The following is an 11,723-nucleotide window of genomic DNA, read 5'->3' on the forward strand; positions in this document are numbered from 1 at the left end:
AAATTTGTACATTCTTTCTATTCTAGTTTCTTACTATTATTTCCCATATTTTTAAAAAACATTTTAGAATTTCTCTCAGCATAGTCTTAAGATCACGGAGGAGAATTCAGGAGAAAAGCATTTACTCTAGGAGAGCTGGAGAGTGCCATAGGAGGCCCTTAACCCTTTCAGAGAACTGGTATCTGCTGCTTTCTGCTTTGAGGAACAGAGCAACAAAAGGACTTCCAGAAGGACACTGGTGTGAATGTCTCTGACCAAACAACCAGAAACAAACTTCATGAGTGTTGCCTGAGAACCTGACATCCTTTAGTTTGCCTGATACTCAGTGTCCAACAAGGTTGGCATTTGCCATAGAATACCAGAATTGTCAGGTCCATCAATGGCCTCCTGTGCTTTCCACAGAGAGCAGGTTCACCCTGAGCACATGTGACAGAAGAGAGAGGCTCTGGAGAAATCATGGAGGCCGCTATGCTGCCTGTAACATCATTCAGGATGACAGGTTTGGTGGTGGGTCATTGATGGCCTGCATGGAGACACACAGACACCTACAGGCTAGGCAACGGCACCCTGAGTGCCATTAGCTATCAGGCTTAAATCCCCGGACCCACTGTCAGACCCTACACTGGCACACTGGTGCACTGAGCCTTGGGTTCCTCCAGGTGCATGACAATGCCCAGTCTCATGTGGTGAGGGTGTGCAGGCAGTTCCTGAAGGACGAAGGAACTGCCTGCACAGGGGGGCCATCAAACTACTGAATACCATTTTGAGTTGTTGCAATGAAAAACAACTCTGGCAAAATGGGCTAAGCTGCCACATTATCTTACTTTGATTTCCAAGGTGCCCTTAAATTCAGCCCCCTGTAGTTTGATCATTTTCATCAAATTGTTGATGTGGCATCTCTTCTTTCCTGACACATTTCCCAGTATAGATGTTGTATAGACTCTCGGTGAGAGTTGATGTGTTTTCAAGGGTTTCCTTTAATGTTTTCCAGTTACTTCGTAGTTTTTTCATGCTTGACCTTTAAGCTGCTTTGTGTTTTAATAAATAGTTCATTGACCTCGCTGAACTTAAATATACAGACAGGAGGGAGACGCTTCTGCCTCTCATCCCCCATCTTTCAACGCCATCTTTCACCTCCTCATATCTCCCTCTGTACACTGAAAACATCACGCAGCACTTTGTTCACCCCTGTTTGAACCGGACTGCAGACTTACCACCGGTCCACTCTCCTGACTCCTTCATGTTAGAAAATAAACAGCCGATGAGGGCAGCGGGTCTTCGAGTGGTCAAACGGCTCTCGGGAGTTCAGCCGGAGCTCAATTAGACTGAAATATTTACATTTTTAGCAACAGTGAGAGCCAAAAGTTCATTTCCCCCTCTGAAGTGGGACACTGTACAGGAGCCGATCCACTTACTGCTACCACACATCTGAACAAAGTATGCATTACAGCAGACTTTTCTCTCAGTTCAGGAATCCCATTCATTGGATTTTACAGACATATATAGAATAATTACAGGGAAAAAGAAAGCAGTTTGATAAAATTGGAAACTATAAATTTGATTTCCATTAAATGAAGAAAAAAAATATTGAATGAGCTCATATTTATAGATTTTAGTGCTCCCTTTACCGTTTATTTGTTCCAGCGACTGTAAATAAAGTTTCCATGATGCAAATAGTAAGCACAACATTGCATCCACCTAGTTAACCTTACTGACCTCATCTGACACTTGGCATGTCACCACTTCCTCCAAGTGATAAAACAGAAAAACAAAAAAAAAAAAAATAGACAACAACAGGTTTTCTGTACTTAAACTTTACTTTTAGCAAAATGTGCATTGACACGGAAAACTACAACCAGAGTAACCAGATGGAGTACTCACAACCTCAGCTCAAGCTCTCCTTGTTAATTCGTTTAAAAGCAAAAAGAGTTTCTTAATTAAGTTTCTTAATCATGGTCAAAATGTTATACACCTCTCATTAACTATGGTCTCCAGCTTGGCTGTGAGCACCTACATTTTTCTAGTCATTTTAAAGCGTCAGATATTGAAGAAATGGGGAAACAAGCAGTTTGTTGGCGATAGGTCAATATTTTTTCAAATAACATCCCTCACTTTTTGTATTTTGCTAGGGAAATGGGAAAAAGATGCAGCAATTTATCACGACGTGCAAATACACCTGGAATATGTGCACAATTATAACAAACTTGAAAGTCAATATTTAGAATGACTTGATTCGTCAGCACAACCTGAAATGTCTTAGACAAGCTTTCTTGTAAATTCCTTAATTATAAGATTGGAATAGTCTTCAGGCTTGTTGAAGACCATTCAGAGCTCTTTTTCTGTTGGCTGCCTTTTCTTCAGTTCTCTGTCAAGATGATCCCACACCACTTTAATAATGGTGATGTCCGGGCTCTCTGGAGGCCAACCTATGACTGATAGTGCTCTAATACGGGAAACTTAAGATACTAAAGGGCCAGACCCATCTCTCAGGCCTGTCTTTTTTTAAACTCATTATTTTTAGATACAGTTTATCTGTTTTGTCTTCCACTTCTCCAGCTTCCTCAGTGTTTAAGGACAAAATACACACCAAGCTGAGATGTGCCAAGATTAGACTAGGTAAAAAAAATAAAAAAGATTGAAAAATCATTTTTTTCTTTTTCTTTATATAACCACATCTATAAGGACCAGGTTCAGTCTCAGCAAGTTGGATGGAGAACTACTGCTCACAAACACTGACGTAAAAGCATACAAGGAAAGAAAACTCTCACTGAATTGCTTTAATACTGAAGAAGATGTAAAAACATGGAAATTTCCAGGCAAATTCTGAACTGTATTTTTTTCCCCCTTAATCTCAGTTGGATTTATGGATGTTTATCTGTGCTGGTATCCACAGAATGTGTCTATGAGATCAGTTATGACTAGGAGAAAAAAGTAGTATGTCAAACAGTCCATGTTTTGGGTGTTTTTATGCATAAAAACAATAAAAATATAAGTTATTTGTTCACACCTAAACTTTCCCTGTCTCCTACATCCCAAAACTGAGTTATGTTGAGTTATGTTTTTGAAATATTCAAGATTTTCTTCAAACGTATACAGTGTACATGATTCTAGTTAGTTTTTCAAGCAGAGGAGTAGGAGTGTAAAAGAAATCCCCCAAATTTGGGCACATCAGTGTTTTCTCTCAAATAAAATCAAAATGGAAAAAATTTAATTACTCAAATCGGGCAAAGCGGAGGTTTTTATCAGAGAAGCAGAGTTCAGTGGGAGTTCAGGCAATGGTTCTGGAGTTCACCCGAAGGTTAGACACTGTAGCACAGCTCGAGATGGGTTCACTCTGGGTTGATTGATATTAAGGAGAATAATTTGCTAATGATGAGCTGACGAACAGTTTATTGGAGGTTCAGCGGAGGGTGTTGGGTTCAATCAAGGGTCGAGTCAAAGCTCCAGATGGGTTTGTTTGAGGAGTTCTTGAGGGTTATGAAAACAGTCAAAAGTTCAGCTGCCGGTCATGTCCTCAACAGTATGTGTGAGGTTGTGTTTGTGTGCAGTACCTGGTACCTCCTGGATCACCACCTGGCTGAAGTCGCAGATGACGTCTGGCAGCAGGTATCGCCGTGGGTCTCCGATCTCGTATACCAGTTGCTCGGCGACAGTGCCAAAGGAAACGAGGCCGCCGGTTTTGGGCGGTTTGGAGAGAACGAAGGAGCCGTCGCTGGAACATTCGACCACCGGGAAACCCATGTTGTCCCTGAGACCCAAATCAAAGGCCAGGCTTTGACTTTCTACTGAAATTGTTTCCGTTTTTAGATTTTCACTTTGTTGTTGCTCTGAATGACAACAGTATGGAAGGTCTTCAGTGTAGAAAAGACATTTTAGGAACTCCTTAAGGTTTCACGCCTCGTCTTGATGTGAAGGTTTTTAAGCATTTGTTTAATACTATAAAGCAACTGGGTTTTTTTTAAGTTTAGATACTTTACAGTTTCTAAACAACAATAACTTAAATTCCTAAGGCAAAGGTTGAAAGAAGGTTTGGCAACCTGCTTTAGTACTTACTAACAGCCTCTTTGGCAGACATCACTGCCTTAATGTTGTTGAATTTTCATGTGTTATTCATCCAGTATGTTCCTACCTCCTTGAGATTTTTGGGGTCTATCTCACTGTGCTTATTTGAGAGATCTGATTTCCGTGTCCTTGAACATTAGCAACCATGGAAATAAACCATGGAAAAACCTCCTGAGGTAGTCCGCTGTGGATTTGGAGGGTTTTCCAGCTTCTGATTTATGACACACTGATGTCTGCTTCAAGGATCTGCTGACCTTTAATTCAATGCATTCTTGCCTCTGATGGTGAAATATTTCTTTTGCCGCTGGCTGCGACACAAGCCCAAAGCATGATGGGTTTAAACGGTTGAAGAGGATTTTCTCTTCATGAAACTATGTGCACATCACTGCTAATTGTGGCTTAAAAGTTCTGTTTTACCTTCAATCAGTTTAATTCTATTTATATAGAATAACAGTTCCCACAGGAGCTTTATATGTTAGGGTAAAGACCCCACAATAATGCAGAGAAAAACCCAACAATCCAATGACCCCCTACGAGCAAACACTTGGAGACAGCAGGAAGGAAAAACTCCCTTCCATAGTGAGGATAATTTGACTTTAATGATTTATACAGACAGAACAGTTAAGAGTCATTTTACCCTTAAGCACAAATTTAGTCTGTGATCAATGTTGGAGTCTAAAAGGAGCTCAAGGCTACTAACTGTTAAGATTAACAACCTGCAGCCCTGACAAGCTAATAAAAAATTAAGCTGCTTTTTTTTAACTGTAAGCTGAAAACAACAAACTAAACTTAATTTAAATGTCAGAAAACTATTTGATCTTTAACTTCATAGCTTTTGAATATCTACCCATTTCCAATTGTTCACATTAAGTGAGAGAGTGGACGAGTGACCAGTGAAGGTTCATTACAAACTGAGAAGCAGAAAGGCCTAACTCAGGGGTGTCAAACATAGGGCCCCGGGACCAGAATCGGCCCCGCAAAGACTCAGATCTGGTCCACCACACGACTATAAAATATATGAAGGAGGGCATACTTTTTGGGGGTTTTAACTGTATTTTTAACCCTGGCTTTTTTTTATGCAAATTTGCATTATAATATTTCTTTTTGTTTTTTCTGCAGTATATAAAATTGATGAATCTCAAAAATAAAATTATAAAGACACTCAAATTAAATTTTCTGTTGTTGGAAACTTTTTTTGCAACTTTTTTGTATTTACACTTTTGAGGTATAAGCCTCTTAAATTTCTCTAACTAGCAATATAAGTTAAAAAAACAAAAACAATTTTCAATTTTATTGTGGTTTATTGTACTTTTTTGCAATTTATGTAGTTATTATGGACTTAATGCAGACATATTATTACAATTTGGGCTATAATGGTTGTATTGATGTATAGCAACTTGAAATGCTGCCAAAAATGTCACTACAGCATGTAAAAATATGAAGCTCTGGCAGACTTGGTTCTATGGTAGGTCTTAAAGGGTTAACACACAGGGTTCACAGGGTATTCTGCTGATCATACTACATCAGTGCAGTCTATAAACAAAAGAAATATTCCTGCTTTTCACTGTCTACAATAGAAGCCCATGAATCAACAAAACCTTTATTTTTTATAACTGCAGACCATGTGAGCAGTGAACTACCAGAATTTTTGGTGTAATTTTACACCAAAATTGTAATTGGTGTAATTTGGTGTAATTTATAATGTAGAAAAACTGCTGAAATTCATATTAACATATTAAATGTGTAGTTAAATGTCTCTGACAGAGAGTGAAGTTTCACACGACCTAAGATCACTTAAGATCAAAGTGGGCTGTATATGTATATGTGTATCTCTACTTCCAAGCTGTTTAGGTAATATCATGCTGAAAGTTATCAAAGAGTTGTCAAAGTCAAGCCAGCAAAAAACTTTGTTGGAGTCTACGACTGAAACTGGATCTATTCTGAAACTGTTCTCAAAACTTTCATTCACAGTTTGTACTCTGAAAAGTAAAAACTTACCGTTTACTTATTTAAACCTTTTAAAGTGAAGAAAATAATTCAAACATTGACTCTCTGACCCCGTGAGCTGTATTCACAGATCTGGTTTGAAAAGTGTGTTGAAAACCATAAAATTCTTACCAATCGGGAACTTTATGCCAGTCTGTGAAGATGCCTCCTGTGCTCTGAGCGCCGCACTCGATCAGGTGACCCGCGAGACTGGAACACAGAAAACAACGACTATAAACCAAAATGATCTGAAGTTCAGAGACGGCTTAAACAGTATTTTCATCGCAAGCAAATATCATAAAAAACAATTTCAAGAATCATTTCTTTATCTTCGAACGTTTGTTCAGAATAGAAAATTTAATCACCAAATTTAAATTTTATTCAGTTATATCGTGATTGTTTTTGTTGTCAACCTTATTTAGCTTTGTTCTAATTTGTGTTGTGTTTGTAACCTATATTATTAAATATTCAAATATTTCAGAGTTATTTTTGTTTTAATGCATTAAATTGTAATTGAATTTATTTATAGGTTTTTGAAACATTATTTTACATTTTTGTAGTTTTTTCAGTATTTTTTGGAACAAGTATAACTTTCTTCTTGCTTTTAAATATTTAAATATTTTACGGCCTTTTAAAACATCATTTATCTTTTTCACTTTTTAAAAAATTATTTGATTTTCATTTTTTAAAAATAGTTTGGACTTCCTCAAATGTTATTGTTATATTTTATATTAATTAATAATAGTAAAATATAATTGTATTAACTGCATCATAAAAAAATTATAACATTATTTAAATTGTATTTATTTGCAAAAGCTTAATTGTAATTTATTCAGCTTCACTGTTTGTGGCTTTTAACAGTTTGGAGTCTTAATTAAAATTTTTGTTTTATTGCAACTTTTTGGTATTTTATTTGTTAACTTTAATCTTAATTCAAGGTTTTAACTACAGTTTTTGACTCACACCTAACATAGTGTCACAAATACCGCTGTCTGTGCGTGTGTGTGTGTGCGTGTCTGTGTGTGTGTGTGTGTGTGTGTGTGTGTGCGTGTCTGTGTGTGTGCGTGTCTGTGTGTGTGTGTGCGTTGTGTGTCCATGCGTGTCTGTGTGTGTGCGTGTCTGTGCGTGTGTCCATGCGTGTCTGTGTGTGTGCGTGTCTGTGCGTGTGTCCATGCGTGTCTGTGTGTGTGCGTGTCTGTGTGTGTGTGTGCATGTCTGTGCGTGTGTGTCCATGCATGTCTGTGTGTGTGCATGTCTGTGCGTGTGTCCATGCATGTCTGTGTGTGTGCATGTCTGTGCGTGTGTCCATGCATGTCTGTGTGTGTGCATGTCTGTGCGTGTGTGTGCATGTCTGTGCGTGTGTGTCCATGCGTGTCTGTGTGTGTGTGTGCGTGTCTGTGTGTGTGCGTGCGTGTCTGTGTGTGTGCGTGTCTGTGTGTGTGCGTGTGTGCGTGCGTGTACCTTCCGGCTGCCAGCAGATCGTAGTCGTTTCTCTCCCATCCAAACTGCAGCAGATAAGAAACACACACAGACATCACGTCTCTGGCGGCGACTCAAGCAAACACACGAACAGATTGTTGGTAGAAGGTAAATAAATAAGTGTGTTTGAATCAAGTCTGCCTCAAGTGGCCACTAACGGAATTGCAGCTGTTTGCACGCCTGCTCGTTCCTGATCCTCGCTGTGGCTCTCATGGTGTCCAAAAGGGAAAGAAAAAACAAAAACGTGCAGCAGGATGACAAAGTGTGATCCCTTCTTGGAGAAATGCTGGAAGAATTTCAATAAATGTTAGAAATTAAAAACCTACAGCGTGCATGAGCGGCCCCAGGGCCACGGCGCTGTCCACACAGCGTCCCGTCACCACGATGTCCGCTCCGAGATCAAGGCAGCGGCGGATAGGGACGGCCCTGGAAATGGAGACATGGCAGAGGCTTTCAGCAGCTGTTTGGGCTGCAGCTGAAATCTGTAACACGAAGCAGGGCGTCCGTACCCGAGGTAGGCATTCATGCTGTGCAGGGTTTTAGGCAGCTGCTGTCTGCCACTGCCGTCCGGCATCTTTACGTCAGGCAGGCTGCTCCTCTGAGAGAAGAGAAGAAGAAAGGAGAGGATTAAACGTCTAATCAATCACACTAAATAGGGAGTGATGATGTCAGAGGCGCATTACATGAGGCATGAGGTCATCACCGGTCACCACGGCGACCTTGAGTTCAAGGCCGGCCTTCTTGGTTACTTCCTGTATGGCTTCAGCGCAGGCCAGAGGGTTCACGCCACCCGCATTACTGACCACGCGGATACCTGATGAGAGAGGAGGTTGCCGTTGATCACGAGATCACCTGTTGCTATGGAAACACACTTCCCGCTATGCTGTTTACTCACCTTTCCTGTGGATGTCATTGATGAAGGGAGCCAGAGCAACCTGGACAAAGTCTGGAGCGTAACCGAGGTTCTGCAAGAGCAAGAGTCAGATGTTAATGCAGAGGTGGGGAGAGAGGTGAAGCAGCGCTGCTCCCTGCTGGCACAGAGCTGCAACAGCAGGCAGAAAACCCTCCTACAAACCCCATTTCTCCTCTTAGAGCTGGGGTGTGCAACTCCAGGCTTCGAGGGCCGGTGTCCTGCAGGTTTTAGATATCACCCTGGGTCAACACACCTGAATCAATTGACTGGTTCATTACCAGGCCTCTGGAGACCGCTTGAAGGATTACAGCTACTGTAGTGTACTGTGTGTGAATGTGTGTGTGAATGTGTGTGTGAATGTGTGTGTGAATGGGTGGATGACTGGATATGTAAAGCGCTTTGGGGTCCTTAGGGACTAGTAAAGCACTATATAAATACAGACAATTTACCATTTATTTACCATTTAGTCAGAAGCCTTGCAGAATAAACTCCGCCTCACATCCCAAAGTCAAACAAACACTGTTTGACTTTTTAACTGAGAGTTAAAAACTGTCTAAATTCTTTCATCTTTAATAAAATGATCAGTGTTGCTGCTCTACCAAGTGTAACAATCAAGTTTAACATCCAGGCATCAATGAAAACAAAATGTATTAAACGTAAGGAAGTTAGAAGTTAAAAGGAAGTTAGCTCGCTAGTTTCCACCTAAGCATGACATATCATGTTCTGACCTAGAGATTTCTGAAAAACGTACAGCTCTGTCATCACTTCCAACATAAATGAAGACAGAAAACTAAACAGCAGTGACGTTTGTAGGGTTACTGAAGTTGGACTGGCTGGTAAATAATGATGTGCTACGTGATCACTAGCGACACAGCTATGTTAGCATAATATAAACAGTGAGGCTGGAGGATGAATGCTAACTTTTTTCCACTCAATAAAAACCAACGTGAGGGTTCCCGATGGTTAGTGAGAAATGCAATCGCATGGCAGGATGCTGTAAACGGACCAAACTTCAGTCCGGAGAACAACTGAGATAATCCATCCACAATACAGCAGTATCTTTATTTAGATACACAGAAAATGACGGAAAGTCATTAATATACTGCAACAACATGAGAATAGAGCAGCTGCCAGAGAATTCAACATTAATGAATCACTGGTACAGAAGCAAGAAGAATGAGCTGAGTAAAGTTTGACTTTTCTGACTGTTTTGTTTCCCTTAATGTGCCTTATGGATGAAAACAGACCCGCTCATCGACAGTGCATCTTATAATCCAGTGCGCCTTATGGTCCGAAAAATACGGTAAGTTGATCATTTTACAATAAATCTGCAAACCACACACGTTTTGTTTGGACTCCATAGACAACTTACCGATTGTGAGTCAGTGGCTATTTTCAATGTGAACTTTTACAAAAATTAAATGTAGAATTTTTAAGCTACAAAAAACTAAATAAAAAATCTTCCCTGAAGTTTTTAACACAAGCAGCTGCATGAATATTTTAGCACTGTGTGTATATGTTTGTAAAGATGTTCATTTAAATTCTTCTGTTATTTGTTTTTATATTTCTGCATCTCTGCAGGTGGTAAAAACTTGGTTATGGAAATGCAGGAACTCACTGGCATTTTGGTTTTGGCAGCGGTGAGCAGAGACATGGTGATCTCACTGAGGTAGTCAAACACCAGAAAGTCCAGCTTCCCGCTGTGGATCAGCTGAGGCACTGAAAGCACAGGAGAAGAGGCTCAGCAGCAAAGCACGAATACTTCGATGACAGAATGAGTGAAACAGCTCACTCTGAGGCTCCTCTTAAACCCTCCGAAACCAGCTGACGTTTCTGTTTTTTAATACAAACGTCACAGATTCAATTTCCTGCAGTGGTGATTTTTTAAATACACAGCAGTTTAAGGTAGGAATGTCTTTATTTAGGTAAAAGAAAAAACCCAAATCATCTCCCTGCCCCTTAATATGCACCTGTGCTGCTCCTACGTCAAGTAACGATTTAAAACAGCACCGGGAAGGATGACAACAATACCCCGTCAGCCTTTTACGACTGGTAATAAAAAGTATAAAGGTTTAGTATAAAGTATAGTATAAACGTGCATACTCTGTGCAGCAATTTGGTGAGGGAAAATGTTAAATGTGCTTAATTATTACATTTTACTTACTTACTTGACAACAAACGAAAGGCATCCATCACCATCTACGTAAAACCAAAAACTGCAACAATAATAACAATAAAAGCAATAACGTTTTACCCTTTTTTTTTAGCTACATCTACACGGCGTTATCGTGATGGATGGTGACGTGATGGCCTACCTGAGGTGGCCGTGTCCCCCCAGAACCCGGAGGCACAGCCGATCCGGACCGGCTCCCTGCGGCTGTAGCCCGCGTAGCCCCGGGTTCTGGGTCTGTTTCGGTGCTCCGGGCTGGATGACAACGCAGCTGAGGAGCGCAGGCGCAAAAAGTTTCCGCTAACACTGAAACTGAGGCTCCCTTTTGCGCCTCTGCCACAAGAGAGCCGCCTGAAGGGCGCAGGCGCGGCTCGGAGTAACTGCGGAAAGTTGGACATCGTGAAAAAAAATTATTTATGGAGCTAAAGTGCGAGAAAACTGAGAAATCCACCCAGACAAGTTCAAGGTGCACCGGTACAACTATGAAAACAGTCCGACGGGAAACGCGTCACAGTTTTTCCGCTCATTCCGGATGATTTCCTGTTTATTTTGGATGCAAGAAAAGAAACAGCTTTACTGTGGTTCGGAAAGGAAAACACAACTCTTTGTAATTTTTTATTATATTTAATTAATTAAACAAATGTAACAAGTAAGTAAATAAAAGAAAACTTAAATTTACAATAGTACATATATGTCTACAGCAGTATTTTTATTTAGATACACAGAAAATGACGGAAAATATTCAAACTTTGAAACTGTGTCAATATAAAATAATATTTTGAATCTATTACAAAATGTCCAATATTTCATTAATGATACGTGCAAGTGTCATTAATGAAACTTTCTATGACACACAATCTTTTTATTATTATTTATTACATTCGGGTAGTGTATGTTTATGCCAAGTAAATCCAACTCAAGTTTTAAAAAAAAGTTATTTAGCATTGCTTGATGCAATTTGAGTACATTTCACTCAAATAAGAAATACAAGTTTTATTTAGGTTTCTATAGCAGCATCTGCCCTTCTGTTAATATTACTCAGGGTGATGTGACTTTGACACCCGATGCAACGTTGTTTAGAGAACATGTCATGTAACATCAGTCTAAATTGGA

At 39.9% G+C, this 11,723-nt stretch overlaps 1 protein-coding gene across 2 annotated transcripts in view; it reads right to left on the minus strand.

The window, feature by feature from the left end:
* Positions 1–11,142, minus strand: part of LOC113019446 (uncharacterized) — a 32,228-nt gene extending 21,086 nt beyond the window's left edge. The window contains exons 1-9 of one of the 2 annotated variants that reach the window (XM_026163176.1): positions 10,756–11,134; positions 10,059–10,159; positions 8,423–8,492; positions 8,211–8,341; positions 8,037–8,125; positions 7,854–7,953; positions 7,510–7,553; positions 6,181–6,258; positions 3,552–3,748 (exon numbers count right to left, since the gene is read on the minus strand). In XM_026163176.1, the coding sequence (XP_026018961.1) occupies positions 3,552–3,748; positions 6,181–6,258; positions 7,510–7,553; positions 7,854–7,953; positions 8,037–8,125; positions 8,211–8,341; positions 8,423–8,492; positions 10,059–10,159; positions 10,756–11,008 (1,063 nt within the window). In that variant the 5' untranslated portion in view covers positions 11,009–11,134. Of the gene's footprint in view, positions 1–3,551; positions 3,749–6,180; positions 6,259–7,509; positions 7,554–7,853; positions 7,954–8,036; positions 8,126–8,210; positions 8,342–8,422; positions 8,493–10,058; positions 10,160–10,755 lie in introns of both variants that reach the window. The other variant, XM_026163175.1, reaches the window with a different exon arrangement.
* Positions 11,143–11,723: the final 581 nt, after the last annotated feature.

This window comes from Astatotilapia calliptera, chromosome 3 (genome assembly GCF_900246225.1).
Source record: "Astatotilapia calliptera chromosome 3, fAstCal1.2, whole genome shotgun sequence".
Lineage (NCBI taxonomy): Eukaryota > Metazoa > Chordata > Actinopteri > Cichliformes > Cichlidae > Astatotilapia > Astatotilapia calliptera.